We start from the raw sequence: 24,836 nt of genomic DNA on the forward strand, positions 1-24,836 counted from the left end.
TCTGGGATTTGACAGCTATTTTTGCTTAGGTGTGATGCCACTGGAAGCAAGTAATATCTACTACCATTTATTACTATCTTACTATGTGGCAGATACTGTGCTAGGCACTAATCAACAATATCTCTCATTGTCACAGTAACCTGAAAAATAAAATTTTCTTCATCAGTAAAATAGAGAATGAGGCTCAGGTCATTTCAGTAATTTGTCCTAGGACACAACAAAGTTGCCTTCCTGACTCGACTGCTTAATTTTGGTTTGGGCTCTCCCTCTTATTTACTGCCCTCCATCCCCTCATGTTAACGGATCAACTATGTTCATTCCCTATGTTTCCCTTAGGGAATGAACTCAAGAAGTACACTAGGAATTGACTGCTTATCTCCAAATAAACCTCTGTGTCTGCAATTAAATATCAGACCAAAATGTGTCATGATGTAGTTTGATTAGAAAGTAACAAATTAGAGGAAAGTGGGTGGGAAACTGGTTTGGTCTAGGTGGTAACCCATGTACATGTGATAGATCTATAGAGATAACTTAAAGATAGATTTATTCTCAAAATAGTGTTGAGAAACCCAGAAACTAGGTTTGTAAAGCTGAGTTTCATTTTAGTGAGAGCAAAGCTGAGTTATTCCTCTATTATCATTGTGTTATGGATTATAAATTGAAAAAGGGTAAACCTTTTTATTGCCAAGGAGAGCAAATGCTGTGTGCTTTCTGGGCTTTTAGTCTATACCTCTGAGAAATTCTGCTAAGTGTGCCTTTTAGTGCTCAAAAGCAGTGGTTAAGTACTATCCCAAATGTTTCCCTTCTGAGTAGTAATAGTTGAAATGAAAACATATTTAGAGGAAATAAGAGGATACATTTTAGCAAATAAAGCCAGTGATCAAATCTAGTGAGATTGTACTTGTGGTCACTAATACTCTGATCTTGTATAAAACTATACTGTATTTTTCCTGAAAGGTACTTTGCATAAAGGTTGAAGCAAGTTTAAAATTTTCTTATTGGAGATGGGCCACGATGGTTCAACAGGCAGAGTTCTTGCCTGCCATGCCAGAGAACTGGATTCGTTTCCCGGTGCCTGCCTATGCCCCCCCCCAAAAAAAAAAATCTCTTATTGGGTCAGGTACAGAGATGCCTGCATTTCTCTGAAGCATGGGAATGTTTTGTGAAGTTACTTTAATGGCATTTCTAAGTATTCTTAAAATTAAAAAGATTTTATTTCCCTTCCACTAATGGGGGACTAGCTTTTCTACTGTTTCCAAAATCTTGGAACAGGTTAATGTTATGCCTGGTCAGCATTGTCTTTTTTTTTCTTTTTGGTGATGAAAATGTTTTGATTAATAGTTGGACCCCAGCTTGAGTAACTTTGTTTGGTCAGTTCATACATAGGCAGGCAGAAGTGTTTTAATAATTAGTGGTCATTTCGTTTACATGCAGGCAGAAGTGTTTTAATAGTTAGTTGTAGGTACATTATTTTTCAATAAGAGTCCTTTAAGGAAGGAGTTAGCTAATAGTTCCAATATTAGTCCCTTTTCTCCCCTTTAAAAATCTTGGCATAGGTTACAGTGAATAATTCTAGATGTTTAAACTGAGCCTCCATTGTGATGGTATGATCTGTGTCCCCCATCCCCTGCCTTAGGCTTCTCTATCACTTTGACCAAATATACAGTAGTGCTCAGACCATAAGCTGTGTTGTGTAGTCAGAACACTATGATTAAAGTCTTTGAGGGCACAAGAGCATCTTCAGTACCCTTGTCTGAAAGAAAGTGTTGACTGCTGTACTTTCATCCTTTATGAATTCTTTAAAAGCATCTATTATTTTTAATTTGCAGCAGCTCTTGCCAGGTAAAAAGTTTTGGGAAACAGATGAATCCAGCAAAGATGGACCAAAAGGAATATTCCTGGGTGATCAATGGCGAGACAGTGCCTGGGGAACATCAGGTAATCTAGATCTAGCATCTGTACTGTGATTTATGCCTGTCTTAGAGCTCCTTTCCTCAGCAATTGGGAAGTCATGAATTTTATATCAGTGACATAAGTATGTCAAGCAATGTCCTTTTCTGTAGTATTAATTGCCATTAAGGAGCTTATATGATGTAATTTATTAAAACATAATTAACAGAACATCAAACCTTCAATATTTTATTGAAGGGAATGGTCTTATTTGAAATTACCATAATTTTAGCTGTAACTTCTTGTTCTAAAATTGCTGTCATCATACTTGGAATTAGAAAATCCATGCCTGCCATTTGAAGTTCATGTTTCTTTTTCTCCCCATGGGATGATCTGTCTTTAATTTTAGTTGGGGCCAAATCCAATTTTGGGCATGGACCACTGAAGAGGGATGGGGAAAACTTGTAGAGGCAGACAAAATACTGACAGCAGCAAGAAGTGAGAGATGATAGGAAGGGAGGAGGCAGAATACCCAAAAGCTAATATGGCTGAGCTGTTACAGCACAATCTAAGAATGGATCTTGATGACAGTGAGTCATCAGAAAAAGATCAAATTATATTGTTGTTGTTTTTAAGAGGGCAGTAAAACCACATTTTTGCTTTAGTAATATTACCATAAAACACATTAAAAAGAAATTCTGCTACTTGAAAGGGGTAAACATTAATTTATCCATTTAGATAAACTAGTTATGTAAACTTTAGTATTCTTCTGCTCTCTTGGATAAAAAGAGGTGTGTTCCGTTTCCTTAGCTTATTTAGAATGTCATACTTATGAAAAAATGCAATAGAAAGTTTTTACTCAACTGATCACAGCAGGTTTCCTGATTCCCAGTCATTGGTTTATCCATGAGACATCACTCATAATTTTGTTTGAGCCTCTGGCTGCACTGTATCATGTTTGTGTATCTTTTTTGTAGATCATTCAGTTTCCCAGCCAATCATGGTGCAGAGAAGACCTGGTCAGAGTTTCCATGTGAACAGTGAGGTCAATTCTGTACTGTCCCCACGATCGGAGAGTGGGGGACTAGGCGTTAGCATGGTGGAATATGTGTTGAGCTCATCCCCGGGCGATTCCTGTCTAAGAAAAGGAGGATTTGTAAGTTGGCTTGAGGAACTTGTTCCTATAATCTCTCTTTTTTTTTCCCCCTAAAGCAAAATATGCCTGTTTAGTTTCCTTAGATATTTATAACACTAATTACAGCATATTTCTCAACAGTTCTATTGTAAATAGAGCTCAGCAAATATACTAGGAGATGTAAATTAAACTTTTTAAAAATAGAAAATATTTTTTCAGGACATATAGATGGAAATGTGAGGTAAGAACTGAAATCTAAATCTCTATTCATTGGGCTATCAGAAAACAACATTTTTAGTTTAAAACAAAAAACAAAAAGGAAAGTGGAGGCCAGATGTCAATAGAGAATTCCAAATTTAAGAGCAGGGATTTGTCAAAACCTAAAGAACCTTAAAATGGACCAGATATGTAGCATCCTTCTTGTTTTACCAACTAGGCTTTTATTATAGAATCATCTTTGGCCCTCTTTGAACATCTTTGCTTCTCACGTCCAACCTGTTAGGAGCTTAGAAGTTCTGTTAAATTTTTAAATTCAGTATTTTTCTGATTCATTGTCATTGACTCCTCTGATTCTAAATAGTAAAGCAGCTTCTCCCCCCTTTCAAGTCTTACATAGTCTTTCTCAAGCATCTTTGATAGCTTTTTTCAAAATGAGTTCTTAATATCTTTGAGTTTTTAGATCTACAAAGATGTATTTCCATTTGGGTCTTCTTCATTTTCTATTCTGTGACTGGCTTTGTATTCCAAGCCACAGCTAGGAAGGCCATGAGAGGCATCCTGAATTTATCTTGCCAACTTTTCTCCTGAATCAACTTGTTTTCTACCCTTTCTTCTTGAAATGTCTTTGGGCTGATACCACCAGTTGGCAATCATTAAGGAATTTTCCTTCCCCCAAATCATATGAGCAGTTTTGCCTCTGTAAGTATCTTATCTTTATCTTATAGTATTTGTTACTTAGTATTTTTATTGTCATGTATCTGTTGCTAAGTAGCAGAGGCTTTGTCCTGCTTTCCCCATTCTGCTTTAACCTTCTGTAGAGTAATAGTAGTTCATTTTTGGTGCATCTTCCTCAAGTGTCCAGTAGAGTATTTTAATATGTTAGTGGGCATGAAATGAGTGATTGTTGACTTGGTTGGCATGAGAAGAGCAGGCAGCATCTAAGGTAATCAGAATCCACGTGGAGTTAGCTCTAGGCATGTCACAGGTGATGGCTTCAGTTGACATTGACACTTGCCATGTGGCTGGAGCTTTTAATTTTAACTTCTTCTGCACTGCAAATCCAGAAAAAATGAAGTGAATTGAACTTTTTAAATTCAGAAGTCTTGTTAGAATTTCTCCAAGCTCCGTATCAAGAAGTTTGGAGTGGAGAATTTGGCCTGATAAGGATCTTTTATTTTTTATAATAACTTTTAGGAAGATCAAGGGATAAACTGGGGCTTTTGTGTTGAGTTTTGAGTACTAGCCATTCTAAAGCTGACCTGATTGTTTCTGGGTCTTCTGACCCTGCAAAGACCTAAGTAAAGTTTATTGGCCTGTGGATCAGATAGAAAAAGGTTTCTTTTATTTGAACCTCCCTAAGAGGCTTCTTGTGAAGAACATGACCTATCCTTTGGATGTTGAGGAATAGGATCAAGCCAAGTTACCATTTCCTTTTGTCCCATGGGAAGAATGGCGTTACTGCTTCTCTTTTTTCACCTTATCCCCAGCTTATCTCTTTTTCTGACCCCGCAATTTGCTCATCTTTTGAGTACAGATTCCTTGGAGAGGAAGTGCTGTCTTCTAATCTACCTACAATTTTCAGTTATTTACTATAAGATAAAAATCAGTATAATGTGTTAATTAGTTGCTGAGGGGAGAGGAGTAAATTGGAACTTGCGTGGCCCTAGTTTTGAATTTTCTGTCATGTGTGTCATAATCTGTTTCTATTCCTTGAACATTAACTATAAGGCATATATGCCTGGGTTACTGTGAAGTTTATAGGAAGCAGAAAAATACCTAGGATTTGGAGAAAGGTAAAACTCTGGACTTGACTTTTTTGAACAGTTACTTCATTAGAAATTATTTCTATGATAAAAGCTTATCTTTTTGGGTTCGGTATCTTGTATTTGTTTTTGTAAAGGTGGTTTCCATCTTTAGTTATTTGGGAGACTGATGCTTTTTCACTCTTAACGGTATTGTGACCAGACGAGGTTAAGACCTAAGGATAGATGAGGTCAGGAAATTGGGCTCTCTAACAACCAGATAATTTACTTAGCTTCTGAGATTTGACTAAGGATAAATGAAAATTCTCCTTATCTGTGTTCCAGCTTCTTCTCTGAAGGAAGGTTGTGGGTAATGAAATATCCTATATTTTTACTGGAGTTGAATCTATAAGATGATACAGAAAGGCTGATCTGTGACTTCAGGCCACATGTCCAGTCCTCTGGTAGATGTAGATCTTTGAATCAGTGAACTGCTTTATCAGCTTTATGGTTGAATCTTGCTGATCTCATCCCTATCCTTCTTGCTTTACTCTGCCTGTTGGTTAGATGACACCTGACCCAAAGCTCTGATCTGGAAGGCTGAACCACTTATGGTTGTCATGGTATGCATCTTCTTGAAGGTGAGCCTTTTCTTTTCTTTTTTTTAATCTAACTTGTCAGCCAAAGGGTTGATATCAGAGGCCAAGGAAGATCGAGTATCTGCTTCTTGTAGGTAACTGTTCTAAAGAGTTGTATTTGGTACTTTATAGGTCAGAGCACCCATATGTTGTTACTTTTTGGTTGGCTGCGCCAACATTGCCTCCAGGAAGCCATAGAGTGCCCCATTTTAATCCCTTGAGAGCTGAAAATATCATCTCTGGACTGGCTGTAGACCTAAAGCAAATACTAAGGAGTCATTGTTAGATACAACATAACCCAGACTGTGATTAATTTTCTAGTTGAAGGTGGTTCAGAACTAAAGTAATACTGCCTACAATATAGTGGTTTTCCCTTTTCAGTGAGGTTGTTTCCTGGTTATAGCTTGAATATATGAACTTAATTCTTTGTCTAGTTTTTTTGGTCTTAGTTAAGTAGTTTTGGATTCTCTGATAAGAATTCTCTCAAGCTGACAAGAAGAATCCAACAACAGTATTGTCTTAGCACCCCCTATACATTTTTGGTAGTACCCACATGGAAATCAGAAATTTCAAGGCAGCAGTTTATAGTAGTGTTGAGAATAATAGGAAAACTCTGAATAACAGTCAGTCATAGTCAAGATTTCTGTCTTCGTATTTTCTTTTTATATCCTTTATTTATTCCTTGAGTACAATGGTTATTTTTCGGTAAGAGTAGTTACAAAATTGGATTAACTACTATATTTTTTTAGGCCATAGGATGAAATTGCCCATCTAAGGATCCTGCTACTGGTCTTCTGAAATACCAGCTGATCTTTTTCAGATAGGTTGAAAACTTGCCATTTTGGAAAAGTGGATCATAATTTCCACTTTGGTGTTTTATGGTGACAAGGAAAACCTTGCAGAAGAAAAATTTTTAGAAAAAATATCTTAGAAAGATTTTTCTATTTGTTCTGACTTTTGAGATTGAATGTTGTCTGACCTAGAGAATACATACATACGTGCACGTAGCATTTCATTGGGATCACACAGTTTGATGGCTTGCTGGTCTAGTCTTCACTGCATTTGTTTTAGGTAACCTGTGCTACTTTGGTTTAATTGGCTTTGTACAGTATGGTGCAAATAGAAGTCAGGGGGTTAACTCTCAACTGGACCTTAATTTCCTCATGTGCAAAAATAGGGATAATTAAAACCCAACAACTTTAACCCGTGTGGGTATGTAATATATGTAAAAATGCTTTGTAAACCATATAAAGTTCTTTTCCTCAAAGTTTGGGCCAATAGCACTAGCATCACTTGAGAGCTTTTTAGTAATGTAGAAAATCTCAGACCCTACCTAGACCTACTGAATTAAAATCTTCATTTTGAAAAGACTCCCAGGTGATTTGTATGCACATTAAAGTTTGATAAGCATGGCTATAAATATAATTTCCTTGGAAGATTAACTTATCAAGAGGCCATAGATCAAATTCAAAAATTGTCTATAGTGTGGAGTCCTTTTGGATTTTGGCTTCCTTTGAACAAGAAGTTCTCATGCTCTGCTTCCGATGTCAAGCTTCTAGACATTGACTAGCTAAAAACTAGAATATATGTATATACGTGTGTGTGTGTGTGTATATATATATATATATATACTTCTAAAAAATCGTTCTTTTTGTCTTCGTCTCTGTAATAGCAAGCACCATTCTTCACATTTAAGGTATGTTTTCTTTTACCTCTTGTGTCTGATGGTTACTACACCGAGGGTAGCATTCTTACCTTCCTGTGCATCAGAACTGGCTGATGTTTATTTATACAGTGTCCGATATATACTGTGCTCTATTGTTTCTAAAACGTACATTTCCACGTTTTTGTTCATTTTCAAGTTAAGGTGCATCTTTCCATATTGATAGTGTTTCCTTTATAGCAGCACATAAAGTAATGGTATGTCTTATAATTGATTGTCTCAGATTCAGTGAAATATAGTAGTTGTTGGTGGCTTGATTCTGTACACATATCTCAGAAAATTCAGTGGGACAAAGAATTTAATGGTTAGAGCCTGAGCAGTTTCTTTCCCGGGTAAAAACATAAAATATCTAGCAATGTTGAAGCCTTGGGGGATTGGAATGAGGGTAGATGTTTCTGTGAGAAAGGATATGGAAACAAATTTGAAAATCAAAATACTTTTAAGAATTTTTTGAAAAAATAAGAATTGTGTTTTCATGAAATGCCTTACTTAATCTTCGGAATAATCCTTTAGGTAGATACGCTATTGTCCCCGTTAATTTATAGGTGAGTAAAATGATCCTTAGGAGGGAAATGGTGGGGCCTCGATTCAAATTCTCATCTAATTTCAAATCTTGATACTGATTTCAACTATGCTAAAATGATTTGTTTATGAGTTGGGCGTAAAAGGGTGATTTAATGTTTTAAATTTGAAGAGTAGATCACATGGCCAATAAGTCAAACTTACTAATGTTTTTTAATTGAAATTTTTTAGTTCTAGTAGAGCAGCTTTAAAGCTTCTGAGCTTTAAAAGAATTTGACATTTCAGTTTCTAATAGAATTGTGAGCAGGAGAAACCAACATTTTATTAGCTAACATTATTAATGATTTCTGCACTTGGTGTGTCAAGCAGATGGAGAAAATAATTCCTTTTAGAAAGAAGGGAGGATAATTCCTAATCTCGTTGAATGTAATTTCTGCCACGTGGAGCACTGTGTTAAGGTCACTGCAGTAGGAAGAGGAATTAAATTCTGATTCTTCTGAATTCACTCTGAATTAATAGGTTTGCTCTGAAAAATTCTTCCTTTTATGTGAGTCTTTGGAGAAAGCTGAACTGTAAGTGTGTGATCTCTGATCTCCCCAGTATATGGTTCTTCTGCCTGTATCTGCTCTTCTCCCTGTTCTTTGATATCTAACAGTAGAGCACATTCTCTGCAAAGATCTGGGATGTCTCAGAACCTTTGTGGAGTTTCTTGGCCCTACTCTTGAGATTTTGGTTGGGCTTGACTGCCTTTTAAGCACTCACTGAAACCTATGTTTGAGAACTACAGCTTTGTTTGACATTTATCTTAAAGGAAGCCCATAATAAAAAGATGCTGTTAATCTTGAGCTGTATTTCCCATTCATTTAGCTAATAGTCCTTTTTGAGTATTATTATGTGCTAGGGTAATATATGACAGACAAAGCAAAATATGGATGCTGCCTTTATGATGCTTATGTTTGACTTAATCACAATAATTCTCAGTTTTAGGTGCTGGGAGGAATTGTTGGTCCTTATTAAAGGAAAAGATTTTATAACATTTTTTATAGGAACCCCTATACAGCAATTAAATCAGAATTTCTTCAGGTAAACCCAGGCACTTGTAAAATTTCAGAATATGTTTAACACCAACTAAAGAACCACTGCACAGTGAAAATGACAGTGCCCCTCTGAGAGCCAGATGGATTTTACACTTGTATTTGAGTTTGTTCTAGTTTGCTAGCTGCCGGAATGCAATATACCAGAAATGGAATGGCTTTTAAAAAGGGGATTTTAATGAGTTGCTAGTTTACAGTTCTAAGGCCGAGAAAATGTCCAATTAAAACAAGTCTATAGAAATGTCCAATCAAAGGCATTCAGGGTAAGATAACCTTGGTTCAAGAAGGCCGATGAAGTTCAGGGTTTCTGTCTCATCTGGAAAGGCACATGGCGAACACAGTCAGGGCTTCTCTCTCAGCTGGAAGGGCACATGGCAGACACGACATCATCTGCTAGCTTACTCTCCTGGCTTCTGGTTTCATGAAGCTCCCCGGGAGGCATTTCCCTTCTTCATCTCCAAAGGTTGCTGGCTCATGGACTCTCTGCTTCGTGGTGCTGCAGCATTCTCTGCTCTCTCTGAGTCTCTCTGAATCTCTTTCTTCAAAATGTTTCCTCTTTTGTAGGACTTCAGAAACCAATCAAGACCCACTCAAATGGGTGGAGACATGTCGTCCCTTAATCCAGTTTAACAACCACTCTTGACTAAATCACATCATCCAGGGAGATGGTCTCATCACAGTTTCAAACATACAGTATTGAATAGAGATTATTCTACCTTTATGAAATAGGATTTATATTAAAACATGGCTTTTCTTAGGGGGCATGCTTTCTTTCAAACCAGCACAGGGTTATACCACTTAATTGGGGCATTTAAGATTTTTAATCTGATACTGTCAATAATGTTGCATAAAAAATACTGTCCCAATACATGACTTTACCTAATGTTCATTTCTACAGATCATTTCATACTTTACAAAACTTTGGCATATATATTCATTATTTCACTGATGTTTATAAAAACTACTCCATTTTGTACAAAATTGTTCGTTTTGTTAAATGACCTGTCCAAAGTCTGATGACCAGTGTTAGCAACTGAGCTAGCAGAATATAGGTTCTGTGCCTCATGGTTCATTACTTTCTTAAATACCACATAGGTATGAATTCCGTATCTTTACAATTTTTAAAAAAAATTTGTAACAAATATAATATAAACCCTTTTAAACCACATTCAGATGTGTAATTTAGTAGTGTTAATTACATTCACCAAGTTGTGCTACCATCACCGTCATCCATTACTAAAACTTATCGATCACCCCAAGCAGACATTCTCTACCAATTAAATAAATGTTAACTTCCTGTTCCCTAACTCCTTCCCAGCTGCTGGCAACCTATATTCTAGTGTCTGACTTAATTAATTTGCTCATAAATTATTTCATTTCAGTGAGATCATACAGATTTGTCCTTTTATGTCTTGCTTATTTTACTCAACATTTCTTCAGGGTTCATCTGTGTTTTTGCATGTATCACAACTTCATTCCTTTTCATGGCTGCTTAATTTTCCATTGTGTGTATATACTACATTTTGCTTAACCCTTCTATTGGTGGACACTTAGGTTGCTTCCATTTTTTGGCAGTTGTGAATAATGCCACTATGAACATTGGTGTGCAAATTCTTGTTTGAGTCCTTACTTTCACTTCTTTAGATTATATACCTAGAAATGGGATAGCCAGGTCATCTGGTAATTCTATATTTATGAATTCCTTGTCTTACGTGCTAAGCAAAGAAACAAACAAATATAAAAACCCAAAAACTTACCAGCATATTTATATCCCTAGTCTCTCTCTTTAGGGTCATCGTGTCTATAACAGGTCATTTTTTTATGATCCTTTACACAATACTGTTTCTTAATAACAGCCAGACTTTTGAGAGGATGCCTTCGCACATGTGCTGTGGTGTCCTTCAGAAGTCAGAATGCATGTCAACCAATTATATTGAGTCATTTTTTATTTATTGAATTTTTCTTTTAAGTGACCTTTTAATATGATGTATGTACAGGAAAGTGCACTAATCATAAACGTGCATCTTCATGAATTTCTGCAAAATGAATACACCCTTGTAACCACTATCTAGATCAAGAAATGGAAGCCTCCTTTGGGAACCTCACCATCTAATACTTTTCTTCTGAGGCATCAGTAGCTTATTCAGAGTAGAAAACCAGTTAGCAATAATTTATATGACAGTACCGTATTGGATCTCAGCCAATCCCAAGGCATTCTAGCCCTTGGCAGTATAACCAGGGATGTAACTATCAATGGCTAAGTTTTTGGGCTAAGAGCAGTAGGCTTACTGATGGGCTGGGCAGATTTTCAGCCAGCCCTTGCTATGGGTCACCAAGGAAAGATAATAAAGAGCACTGATTTGGCTAGTGAGTCTTCCCTGCCACCAGTCTTCTTGCTTGTTGAAATTTTATATTGATTCTCTGTTCCATTTCTTTTCTGTTAGTGTCTACAGACCTTTGAACTCTCTGTGAAAAACTGAGGCTGAATGGTTCTTCTTGAACCAGTGATTTTATTTGTCGACTTGTGGGCAAGATTACTTAGGTGTGACAGTGGAATGATCCGTGATACACTCTTTTAATATTCACGTTAATGGTATCCGATTCAGCTAGAGTTATTTGCAGTCTAGACCATTTCACGACCTCCTGGACTCTGACGGGAGAATCCTTCTTATTTTAGCCATTCAGGTTTGTTTGTATTTTTGGGTGCATGGTCTGAGAATTGAACTCAGTCTCCTGCATGGAAGGTGAGCATTCTAACACTGAACCACTTGTGCACCTTTTAGCCATTCAGTTTTGCAGAATTTTTTTGTCATGATGGGGGTAGAAGGGTCATCACATAGTTTGAATTTCTGCCAGGCACTCTTATCTGGTGTAGGGATATGAAAATAAATATACAACTTCCATCAGTTTTGGATTTTTGATGTGGAGAGAACCATTGCCTGTAAACATTTTAAAAGATCTACTTGTCTTTAGAACCTTGTCATGTTCCCACCTCTGCTTTGGGATCCCATGTGGTACTTAATTGCCTATCATTCATTCCTTTTGAACCAATAAAAGCCTCATACTTTAAAGATTCTCCTTTGATTCTCAATGGCTGCCGAAGCTGTGATTTACCATCTTGATGCCATATGAAGCCAAGTTATATATCTTTTCTAAGTTTTTTCTTATTCCTTTTTTCATATTAGCCATAAAATCTTGCCTTTTTCTTTTTCTTTTTCTCATTTGAATACAGAATGACTTTGAAAGTTAAAATGGCTTCAGATATAGCAGTTGAAAAGTCTAAGAATGTCTACTGTCCATAAGTCACCCTTTCTGGGAAATGATCTATAAGAATTACTCTGAAAGTGTCTGTTGGTTTTGCATCTATAGGGCCTGCCCTCGATCAGTCTGTTCACAACTGAATGTCTGCTGCTGTGACCTCCATTATTGATTCCACCCTTCCTCTGGCTACTGAAATTTGGTTCTGGTGGTTGGAAACCCTATGCAGTAGTGCTCAGCTTCTAATGATAGATCCTGCCTTTCACCAGAAGCTCAGATTTTCCATGTTTATTTGTTTCTTCCTTACATCAGGAGACAGTGGTGGGTATAGGCAAAATTGCCTCCTTCTAGTTTTATAAAAGCAAAGGTTGCTTACTTTGATAAGCTTTTGCAAAAGTCTTTGTATCATGTTGCATCACCATACCAAATCTTCTTTTCCTTTTGGAAATCAAGGCACATCCAAGGCTTAGTTTATGATATTGGTGAGAGGAGACAGGCTTAATTTCCTTAGAAGACAGGGCATGAACGTGTCTGGCACCTCATCAATTCTTTTTAGGCCCAGATTTTCAAGCTGTGAAAATCAAAGTTTGGAACACTTTGGAGATAAGTTCTGTTGCATCAATATTTCAACTTAGCATGCTCCCACATATATCTTGAAAATAATCTGGCATGGGATAGGAAGAAAGGTAATGGAAGACAACAGAGAAATAGTTCTTAGGGTACTCTTGGTGAAAGAATTTTACAAATGGAGTTAACTTGTTTTGAAGGATTAAAAAAAATTAAATGGCAATCTGTGAATTGTTGATGCAGTAAGACTTATAGGGTGGAACAGGGGTAGTGGTTGTGCAAATCGACAGGGCATATGTCTCAAGATAAAAGTATAGAATAATTTAGTTGAAATTATCTTAGACCACCTTTAGCTTAATATTTGAAAGCAAGAGAGGAGTTTACATAGGACAGTGGGAAAGTAGAAAATTCTGTAGTTGTTAACACTTTCCCTTTATACTATTAGCTGTCATGCTAGGCTTACTTGCAGTTAGTTATACAGAGTTAGAGTCTAGAGTCCCTAGAGAAATGGGACTAAGAGATATAATGTATAACTAAGAGAAAGGGGGGAAAAATGCTGTGGTGGAGTATTGGGTTATGCCTTATAGTCAGTAACTTAAAATGTATGTCTGTCTCCCCCATTTGGTAAGATTTTCAGCAGTCTTCCTGCCTTTGTGTTGTCTGTTGTAATGTCTGAAAGGGTTGGGACTCTACTGTGGTCTAATTAACATGTAATTAGCATCTAGTGTAGTTTGGTGTCCACAGTGGTTGTCCACTTTTATTAGTTGATGATGATTAGTGAGCTGAAGCTATTTTTTAAACAGGGCCCAAGGGATGCAGACAGTGATGAAAACGACAAAGGTGAAAAGAAGAACAAGGGTACATTTGATGGAGATAAGCTAGGAGATTTGAAGGAGGAGGGTGATGTGATGGACAAGACCAATGGTTTACCAGTGCAGAATGGGATTGATGCAGACGTCAAAGATTTTAGGTTTGTATGTTTTACACTTCTGATTTTTTTGAATGGAGTCTGTGGGTTTTTGTTTGTTTTATTTAATTTTACTTTTAGTTTTGCTTTCCCACCTCCCCACCCCACCTACATTTCCTTTTTAAGAATTGGATCTAGTGTAAGACCTACCACAAAGATCGCAAATTAAGTGGTAAGGTAGAATTTCCTAAGAGCTGTCAATGCCTGATGATTTGCTAAAACAGCAGATTTTTCATTTGTATAGAGCTCTGGAATTTGCAGAATGATTACATAAAGCATTTCAATGATTCTCACATATCACCATCACCTGGAGGAGGGTGCCTTGGGAATTTTTCCATGTTCACACTAAATGGCTATATTTACAGAGCCATGGTTACTAATGGAAGTGTGTCCTGTCCCTCTGGCTTGTTAGAGTAGAGGGGAAAAACGGTTGAGAAATTGTGCATTATCTCATTTGAATCTCATAATCTCGTTTTGAAGTGGGTGGGTGAGGTACCTTTTTCCTCATTTTAAGGAACCAGAGATGCAGCTTAAATGATTTATTCTTAATCACATCCCTTCCACAGATGCCTCTCTTCCCATCTCTAGTCATGATTGGGTTCCAGATTTTACCCCATAATTTAATGTATGTAGTATTAAAATAATATGTATTTGTCTTCTACATTTAGCAAATATTCTTCATTTATGTACACAACCTTTAGTTACGGTATGTGATTTTTTAAAAATCTATGAAAATGCTTGTCAGTGATGTGCCAGTAGACTATATAATTTTGACATTAATCTGAAGCTAATGTGTGTAATGCATAGACACATACACACAGATCTTACCTTAATATATTACCAAAACCAAAATTAAAATGTATCTTAGATCATTGTTTGTAGAATAACTTTCAGTTGTTTAGTATTCCTAATCTAATTTTTCTATCTTGTAAATATAAGAAATTGCAGTCTTTGCACCTCAGGGCTTTCAGATGAGTCACAGGTGGCTTCTCCACTAGAATCTCAGGCAGCCTGTAGTGGTGATATGTGGTATTTGACTGGGAGCAGGTGGGGGTGGGGCTATGCATGTATATCAAGGAACACAGTATCTTTAATTTCTGCCAGCCTCAAGATTTCTTTTAGGGGTGTAGGGCATTGGATGTAGTCACAGGCAGCACTCTCCTGACTACAATATAACATTATTCTGTATTAGTCTGGTTTGGGTTTATACAACCCTGCAATCATTTTACATAGAGTGATCATATATTCTGGGTTACCCAGGAAAATCCTTGTTCATGCCTGTGTCCCAGAATAATTACCAGTGGTGCCCTTTTTACTTTTAATAGGACTATCCTGGTTTGGATGATAAATTATATCTCCACATTACTTTTACATTTGAGAGTTGTCTCCTTAGCAGGGTCATATCCTATATAATGATTTTATTTTGTAAGACTTTTAAATTACCTGCTTCTTTTGGTTTCTTAGAAAAGGAGACAATTTTAGCATTGGCTAGTAGTACCTAGAAAATAAGATATTTTTATTAGAATCTGATTATCAAATGTGGAATTTTCCCTTAGGAATCTAGTTTTTGCATTGGCTCTATATTTAATAAGACTAGATATTGCTTTTGGGGGATGTATTTTGATACCTACATTTTGATATTTCTTTTTTTGTGGTAGTCATTTTTTCCCCCAGTCATCCATTGTTCCTCATCCCTTGGTATAGAGTTTATAGATTAATAACAGTTAATATAAATTTAAGTATGAATCAGTAGGAGTAATTTTAGAGTATATAATACCGTAAACATCAGAAAGGATTTCTAGTTATTTCATAGAAATTCTTTTAAGTACTTTGGATAATGATCTGTATCAAGGACGTTGTCCTTAACTTGGGTTGCTATAGTGTCCCTCCCTGCTCAAAATAAGGTTTAATGCCCTTTACTTTCTCTGTTTAGCCGTACCCCTGGTAATTGCCAGAACTCTGCTAATGAAGTGGATCTTCTGGGTTCAAATCAGAATGGTTCTGAGGGCTTAGCCCAGCTGACCAGCACCAATGGTGCCAAGCCTGTGGAGGATTTCTCCAACATGGAGTCCCAGAGTGTCCCCTTGGACCCCATGGAACATGTGGGCATGGAGCCTCTTCAGTTTGATTATTCAGGCACGCAGGTACCTGTGGACTCAGCAGCAGCAACTGTGGGACTTTTTGACTACAATTCTCAACAACAGGTACTGTGTGTGTCTCTGTCACCTCTCTACTCTCCCTCCAGCCACTACGTTATTGAAGTAACTATGAATGGGGGATGGGGAGGGAGGCATGTTTTAGACTATCAAGAACCAGTCCTTGGTAGCCAGTAGTGAAGTAGGTTTCTAGGGCCTCTGTATCTTTCCATTCAAGAAGCTGGTTCCCATGCTGAAGTTACTGGCAAGAGACCTCTCTGCTCTACATGTACCTTCTTTGGCTCATCTCTCTCTCTAGAGTCTGGGGAGTAGGTGAAATGATGTTACCTCTTATACTGCGACCCTCTTTGGAGGCTAAGTTTATTTCTTTGAAAATTAATGTGACTTTTATCCTATTGGTTTTTTAGTTTTCTTTTGCTCTTTTTTTTATCCTATTGGTTTTTAAAGTAGTAAACTGTTATGTACCACTGTCAGAAGAACAGTGTCAGGTTTCCTATTAGTTAAATCTTTTTATTAAATGACTTACTGCAGATAACAAATGTACTCCTTTAAAAGTTAGTTGTTAGGATGTGGTGAGGGGGAAAGGACACACAAATCATTCGAGGAAATCTACAGTGAAATTACTTGACCTTTTCTTTTATTCATGAGTCCTTGGAAAATTTTGTATGTATACTTTCTGTTTTTGAAGGCATGGTGGGAGGAACTGTGGAATATACTGATCCTTTTGTTTGTTTGTTTATTTATCTAATGGAAAATCAGCTGTCTGATTTGTAAAATATTGATCAGGTAGTTTCCAGAACTTGCTAAGTACCAAAATTCTGCCTTGTGATTAGAAACAATTTGATGGGACATACATTTCTGATACTTCTTGATTTGGACTGAAGCATAAATACAGATTTCAAAATTTGAAAGGTCAGAATCTCATTTTGAAGTTTAGGAATTCTTTATCTGTGGAGAAATTAGCTTATGGTCTTTGGAGATCTTTGTACCTTGTAGGACCTTTTTAGTTATTGTCTTAAATAGCTGCTATTAAATGAGTTTTAACTGATAGAAAAGTTTACAAAAAGAAAGCCATTTAGGGAATGGTGTGAATGTGTGTACTCCATGCTCATGTTAGGTCGGTATATTGCTCAGTGGTCACATTTAACTATTATTCCAGAGAGAGGACAATAAAGGTATACACTGTTCTTCCTGTAGTTCCTAATAGATGCCTCTCCTTCCACATAAGAGCTGCCTTTCTGTGTGTTTTTTGTTTTTTTGTTTCTCCTTATAAGATACATAGTCTTCTTTCATTCTTATGCCCCTTTTGAAAATGAATCCTCAAAACAGTTTTCAAGAGGAGCCAGAAATTACTTCAGGTGATTAAGATGTAGTAGAATATTTTGTTCCATGTCAGCAAATAGAGGGTCACCCAACTACTACATGCGTTTCAACCTTTCAGCCTGAACAGCTTAGGATACTGATTTTTTCTACCTAAATTGAGTATAGACTCTTCTTAATCAGAATCCTCTGACCTAGTTATATCCAGAAATTTTATTTGAATTCTTTCTTTTACCTGTCTGTTGGTCAACCCTTGGAGCTCTAGCTATTTTTGGTTTTAGCCTCTGTTCCTAATCTAACCTGCTCCCCTTATTATTTAGGAAGAGTTTGTCTTTGGGTTTCTAAACCTGTTATGAACAAAAATTTGATTTTCTTTCATTTAAATTTTTAAATGGGGCTCTCTTTGGCTTTATTGATCTCTGGTTTCCAAATGATTTTACCAAGCATTTGGGAGGCCACATAGTTATTAGGGCTTGAACAGAAATGTCCTTTTGTATACCCCAAAGTAGTTAGCATAAATATATCAAAGGTATCACCCATTCACCTACATAAAACTGGGAGTGTCTTCAGTGTATCCTATTTCAGCAGTTTTTTGTTTATTAAGCTATTACTGGTTTTTTGTTTCCCTTATATGCCTTGGTTGGGACAACAAAAGGGGCATTGTTACACAGATATACAGCTATCATATCATGTCATCATTATTTTATATCACGAGTCCATAATTCCTACTTTTCTGAGTAGATTGTTTTGTTTTGTTTTTTATAAATATTATGACATTTATTATAATAATTGCCTCCTGTGATCATGGGGATCGTCAAGTCCAAATTCTGTTGTGCAAGCAACAAACTAGGAGCTCTGATGTAGGTTTCTTCTTCTATTTTGATAGTAGATGCAGTCAGCCATAGATGCTACAACAGTGTTCATTGAATAGATTGTTTTTACATACTTTTATACTGAGGCCTCTCATAGCAGGTCTGGGAACCACTGGTCCAAGATTTCTAAGTATCTTCAAGATCTTCAGCCTCCCTAAAGCTTCTGCAGGAAAGCCAGTAGTTCTTAAGAAGGAAGGAGCTCATTTCTACTGGAAATTGATGCTTTTGTTACATTTTATCCCTCCAGTCCCTACTGCCCTTTTCACTCCAGTCTAAAATAAGTTATTTATTTAAGCTCTATCCTGCCACAAACAAAGGGATGGAAGATCATCATCATTTGTTCATCACTTGATGAAAATAAACGTGAGTATAGGTCCTGTACACTTTTCTGGTCAGTATGCAGAGAAGTGGTCCAATGCTGTGGTCTAGGTTTTCTTCATTTAATGTCATATTCAGTCAGAAGTAGATTCACATTATGGGCATGGAATGAGTATGGTTACCATCTTCCCAGGTGAAAGGGCTTGGATCTGACACAAAGGTAGGAGTAGGTGATGAACTTGGATCTTGGGGTTTGTCTGTGGTACAATTTCAGGAGGGTGTTCAGCATGTTCACTCCCACACCCTGAAACAGAAGTAGTATGTGAGGCCTTCCACATGTGAGCAGAGCTTTCCTTGCCGTAGGTGCCACCCAACATAGGCTGGTTCAGTTCTGACCAAGACTGGATTAGGAGCCCAGAAACCTGGGACTCTGTAGTCTGCTATATAGTCTTCTTACCCTTTGGCTTCTGGTCACATATTATTCCCCCTTCCAGTTTCTACCATTTTAAATCCTCATTATTCTTTAGCGTCCAGTGCTATCATTATCCTCTTTTAATCTCCAAACCTAAAAGGTATAATATCTGCTACCTTTGAATACTGTGCCTCCCTTATGAAAAGGTTTTCCCATGTTCTGCCTTGTGTTATGATTACTCATTTAAAAACCTTGCCAGATTGTAAAATCTTTAAGCGCAAGGAAGGTCTGGGTCTTCCCGCTTTTGTGTTCTCTGCATTGTTTTAGCAGACGAAGTTTTCAGGAGAGTTTTTCTTTATTCCTACAATAGTATCTGAGAGCACCGGCCCCTTCCCCCTCCCCCCATACTTAATATATTCTTCCCAAAATTAAAATATGAAATTGGCCTTCAAAGAGGTTCTCTGAGGCCTAGCATGTATTTTAATAAGTGAATCATTTAGATCTTGTACATTAGCTTATGCCTCATATATAAATTACTATACCTGTATAATATCCAGGAAATTTATGTCTTTGATCTCTATATAACCCGAGGAGGATCACGTCCATGGATTGCAGATTATAACCTGTTTTCATCTTTTATTCTCATCTGTAGCCAAACATATCTTTCCAAAATAGAACAGGCTTCCCTTTCCTTGAGTATCTCTCAGCATAATCATTGTGACTCATTCAGACATTTAAATAGTGTAAGGAAGTACCTGATGACAAGTAATGTGACTATTTATACCCACAATCTAGGAAATTAGAAAAGGGAGAGTGTACTCTATTTTCTGAAGAAGGAAGGACTTGTGGAAGAGGTGGTTCTTGAGCTATGCCTTGAAAGTCTTGTTTAAACTAGGAAAATAATGAAAATTCCAGTGGAAGAAATAGTAAAACTAAATAAAGACTTGAAATTGGAAATTAACAGCTATGGGTTCAGTATATGGTAAGAAGTGGTCACCCTAGTATTGTTTGGGTTAAAGAAAAGTGAAAGGTGAGATTGAATAAAAGTGTTATATCTTAGGGATCATGCTCTGCCACCTTATAGGCAATGACAAGACATTTTAAAAGAGGGATGACTTAATTATCATGATTTAGTTTTTTGTGCTGAGTGTTAACTTAGTAGTAGTTTCAGACATTCTCTTACCCATATTAACCAGATAATGCTTGACTATTTATTGTGTCCTTCCAGGAATCAAGGATTCTGCACATAGTGAACACAGATAGTGTTCATAATAAGGCTTTCATACATGAAATAATTGTTGAACAGCTGGGGAATTAAGTGTTAATTTGGGTAGTCAGGAATGCTGTCAGATGAGGCAGGGGCTTGGTGAGACCATGTTTGCATAGAACCATCTTGAACGATAAGTGGAAAGTATATTGCTGCAGGTAAGAGAGCAAAGGATTGGGCATAGGAATGACTATATGGTGTAGCCATAGACTGACTAGAGTAGAAGATGAGTGTAAAGGAGGACCAGGAGATAGGTACATTTGGTAATAAGTCCAGGTCATGGAGAGCTTGAGAGCCAGGTGTGGGTCTTAGACAATACTAATGATTGTAATTATTGAATGAGTGATCTGGTGTGGCATTTATTTTTCTGTATATTCTGCTCTTTTAACTTGGCTTTACTAAATGGACAACAAAGGATATCATTTTTCTCAGTTTTTGAGTTATTTACTACAATTGTTTTGGTGGGCTTATTTGTGTATGTGTGTTTTTTTAGGGAGATCTGATTTGGAAATTGACAAAATAATTATTTCTTGTGTCCTATTTCCCTGCAATAAAGACTTTGAGCTGGTATAATAAGGTGATTTCTTAAAACTATTAATAGCAGCTTTTATTGGAGCAACATGGAACAGTCTGAAAATAAGTCCATTGTAATCTTAGTAGTATTTATGATGTTTTGTTTTTGAATAGTTAAATTACTTGTCTGTTAATCATTCTAAATTTTGCCCTTCTAGGTTTATTTAGAACAGGGGTTCTTAACCTTTTTTTGTGTCATGAATGCCTTCAGCAGTTAGGTGAACCCCAGGGACTGCTTCTCAGAATAATGTTTTAAAATACATAAGATAAAGTATGATTACAAAGGAGACCAATTATATAAAGTTATATGATTTATTTATTTTATGATATATTTGTTTCATTATCACATGATGTATGAAATAGCAGTAGGTGTATCAGCTGCCATGGTGAACATAAACAGGAGTTTGAGATGTCTAACCATTGTAAAGTGACATGAAAATATGTGATTTCTTTTGGGGCTAAGGTCACAAGGAGTATTGCTACTGTTAATGTGGTTTGTTGCCTACAATCATAATTGAAGGGTGTGCTAAATTTCAGCTAGATGTTAGTGAAAATAAATATGCAGTTTTCCCATCCAATTACAAAGAGCTTAGATTAAGAACCCCTCATTTAGGGTATTTTAATAGTTTGAAATGTACCTATCTGATGCATCTGTGAAATGTTCTTCTCCTTCTCTCTTCATTTTCTTCAAATTATCTTCTCCTTGATCCTAGAAAATAGAAGTGTATGTGCTATTTATGGGTAATATATTCATACTGTTTTGTGTTATGATGCTTGAGCTGTTTCTTTTATTTTCATTAAGTTATGCAGTCGCCTGTTTATATTTCTTCCCTAAATATATTTTCGAAAATCATTGCATGGTTTCACATTATATTACATTCATATGTATAGCAGAAACTCAAGCCAGGATTACATTGGTATGGATTAGTCATTGTTCTTTATTTGTAATTTCATTTAATAGCCCAATCTAGCACATTTCACAAAAACTCTCACCTATTAAGCATGAATTTTAACAAAGAAATAGTACTCTGAAAATCATAGTTGAAGTACTCTATTCATTCCTTCACAACTGTAGTCAGATGGGAGAGGAAGTAGGCATGAATTGCTTTTAAATGTAGTAGTGATTAAAGGTCACTTTTGTGAGGCCAAATGTGTGCATAGTTTTAATATAATTATTTGATATTCTCAGTTTTCTTTTTAACTTAAAAGGGAGGGGAAAATTATTCTACCAGTGTCATGTGTATAATCTCTGACAAAGAGCTGACTTTGATTAGCAATTTGTTCAGTTGAAGTTTGTTTGCCTTTGAAATTTTATTTAGGATTTGACATTTCTCAAAAGATATGAATTTATTTGGTGAGGGGATGTGTTTTGTTGGGCTAAATTTTCCCATCTTAATTAGAAACCATTTATTTTGAATTGGATTGTTCATTTGCTAAAGAAATGTCAAGAGGTTTTTTTTTTTTCCCTTTTTCCTTTTTCCTTTTTTTAAAATTTAGTATCATGGTTTGTATGTGCCTGTTAAACCAGGGATCATTGAAACCAGTAAGTTGATCATTGTAGTTGATCAGGCAATCTGGTAAAAAACTAGACCTTGATCTTGAAGTTTCAAATAGTGGCAAGTTTTCGCAAATTTCATGTACTGAGGACTGTACTCAAATATATTTTCTCTTAAAATTAGAAAAATTTACAATCTCACTATTGGTGTAATACCGCTTTTAATAATTTAAAGGGCTTTTCTCTGTGAATCCTCTACAACCCCACGAGAATAGGACAGCTATTCCATTTTTAGAGGTAAGAAAATTATGACAGTGAATTTCAAGGCCTTGATGGAGATCACCTAGTACAAGAATACATTGTGTTTTGGTTTCTAGCTCTAGGCTGTTTCCTCTGGACCTTGTTCTGGAAAAACAAAGTCTTTTGATATGTTCTTATATTTTAAGGCATGGTCTTACCTTCAAATTCAACTGTAGTCACAACCTTTTCTGAAAGAAGTATAATGTAAAGAGTTCTATCAATGAAAAAGGTTTTCTTCCTTATTTGCTTTGTGACCTGCTGGCAGCAGTTGGTGCTTATAAACTCAGTGGGATTTTTTTTTTTTTTGCTGGAGGTGCATGGGGCTGGGAATCAAACGCAGGTCTCCTGTGTGGCAGGCAGGCATTCTACCACTGAACCACCTGTGTACCCTCAATTCAGTGGGATTTTGACTCTTGAGTCCTGCAGTCTTCTTTCAGTGTGCTGGGCTGCCTTGCTTTGGGGTGGAGCAATGAAGTTTGACTCTAGCAAAAGGAGCTGTGTCTGTGTGTGAGCTCTCTTTTCATAAATCAGAAAGAAAATCACACACAAAGGACTGTTCTAAACATTTTGGGTATATTACTTTTAATCCCCATAACAACCCTAGGAATTAGGCATTCCTTTATTATCCCTTTTAAAGAAAGAAGGAAAATGAGGCACAGAGGTTGTCATTTGCTCAAGGTCACACAGCAAGTAAGTGGTAGAGCTGAGATAGTAACCCACGGAGTCTAGCTCTAGTCAGTGTCCTTGAACATTATCCATTATGCATATTGCCTTAAACTAGAAAAAAACAAGGACTGGCAATATGCATGTGGTGGGGGATGGTTTTTCACATTTCCTCACTCCATATTTAAACATTACTTCAGGTACAGAAGACTCAGCATTGTCTTTACGTTCATAACAATTTTTGTTAATAACAATAGTAATAATGATAATAGCTACCTTTTATAAAATGCCAGTTGCATATCAGTCACTATGTTGGGTGTTTTACATATGCTTTCTTTTGGCTACACAAATTCTTTTCTGAAATAAGAACTCTGCAGGCTGTGTTTTATGAGGCCATATAATAAGTGACAGAAGGGAGTCAAACCAGCTTGCTTGTCTAGTTCCTAAATTATGTCTTCAATATTTCTTATTAGGAAACCCAAATATGCTTCAAGTAGCTGATATATTTTCCCCTTCCTCCAAACACTTGAACAACTTATGAATTCAACCCAAGTGAATTATGATCAATAGTGGCACATTTCCCATTATACTTATGTTAAAATAAACATTTTACCCAATCTCATGGTATTGTGTTTCTCACTTAGGGAGTTATCGGCTTGCTTTGAGAAAATCATGAAAATGTTAACAGAACTCAGTGCTTTCCTAGCAGATGGTATTTTTATGAGCCTTTCAGGATCCTTTGGAATCTGTCACTTACCGTTACCCAATTTTGTTTTGAATAGTCTGTATTTCCAGTTAATATTAGGCCATTTATATAAAGAGAATGTGCCAGAATTGCTGTTGTCTATTCTATCATCAGATTGGCCTGCTGTAGATGCATACTTTACTTTTGTTAAATTGTTTACTTCAAAATGCTTTCAAGAAAACGTTTCCTTCCCTATTCAGCATAACCACTAAGCTATTAATTAACTCTCAAGCACAGGAGCATGGGCTTTTTGGGGGCCTGTATGTTTTTAGTTAAAATAATCTCTGTCCTCAAAAGTGTGATAACATGGTGGAGAGAACTACAAGCTAAGATTATGTACAGTGGTTGCTTTCATTGTGCTCACACATACTGTGTATTTTATGTATATGTACAGATATAGTACACATATAGATTATTTATATGTAATATTAAAACATATAATGAGAGGATAAATCAGATTGAATGACATTAGACTACAGTTTTGGTTAATAAGTGAAGATATTCTCAAGAGTTATATTCTGAGCATATTGTCTTTATTTCCCCAGCTCCATGTTACAGTGCCCAGCTAATAATAGGTGCTCAAAAATGTTGAAAGAAAATTATTTTTGTTTATAGTGGATCAAAAAAGGGAATAGCCAAGCACGAACAATATCTTGGATGTTAAATATTTCTAAAGATTTTTAGGCTAGGAAAATTTCAGAGGCCCATTAAGAGACATTAGATATTTAGTAAAACTATGAGGCATTTTTAAAACCTTGGAAATAACTTAAAAGCAACCATCCAGTATTTTTATTCTGCCACTTGGGTGGACTGATCCCTGTTAGTAGGAATACTGTCCTTTAGGTGAAACAGAATACTGTGAAGCTGTCTTGAAAAAACCACAAAATCACAGTTAACAAATAGAGGGACTGGTTCCTTTCCTGTAGTGAACAAGTGCTGTGATTTTCATCATTATATTTC

The 24,836-nt window shown here is 36.4% G+C and overlaps 1 protein-coding gene across 16 annotated transcripts in view; it reads left to right on the forward strand.

The window, feature by feature from the left end:
- The window catches only part of PUM1 (pumilio RNA binding family member 1), a 148,115-nt gene that overhangs the window by 73,861 nt on the left and 49,418 nt on the right, over positions 1-24,836 (forward strand). For 10 of the 16 annotated variants that reach the window (XM_077150528.1, XM_077150527.1, XM_077150520.1 and 7 more), the window contains 4 exons: positions 1,830-1,938; positions 2,868-3,046; positions 13,592-13,758; positions 15,689-15,959. In XM_077150528.1, coding sequence (XP_077006643.1) covers positions 1,830-1,938; positions 2,868-3,046; positions 13,592-13,758; positions 15,689-15,959 — 726 coding nt within the window. The remainder of the gene's footprint in view (positions 1-1,829; positions 1,939-2,867; positions 3,047-13,591; positions 13,759-15,688; positions 15,960-24,836) is intronic. The other 6 variants (XM_077150522.1, XM_077150533.1, XM_077150536.1 and 3 more) reach the window with 2 other exon arrangements.

This window comes from Tamandua tetradactyla, chromosome 2 (assembly GCF_023851605.1).
Source record: "Tamandua tetradactyla isolate mTamTet1 chromosome 2, mTamTet1.pri, whole genome shotgun sequence".
NCBI lineage: Eukaryota > Metazoa > Chordata > Mammalia > Pilosa > Myrmecophagidae > Tamandua > Tamandua tetradactyla.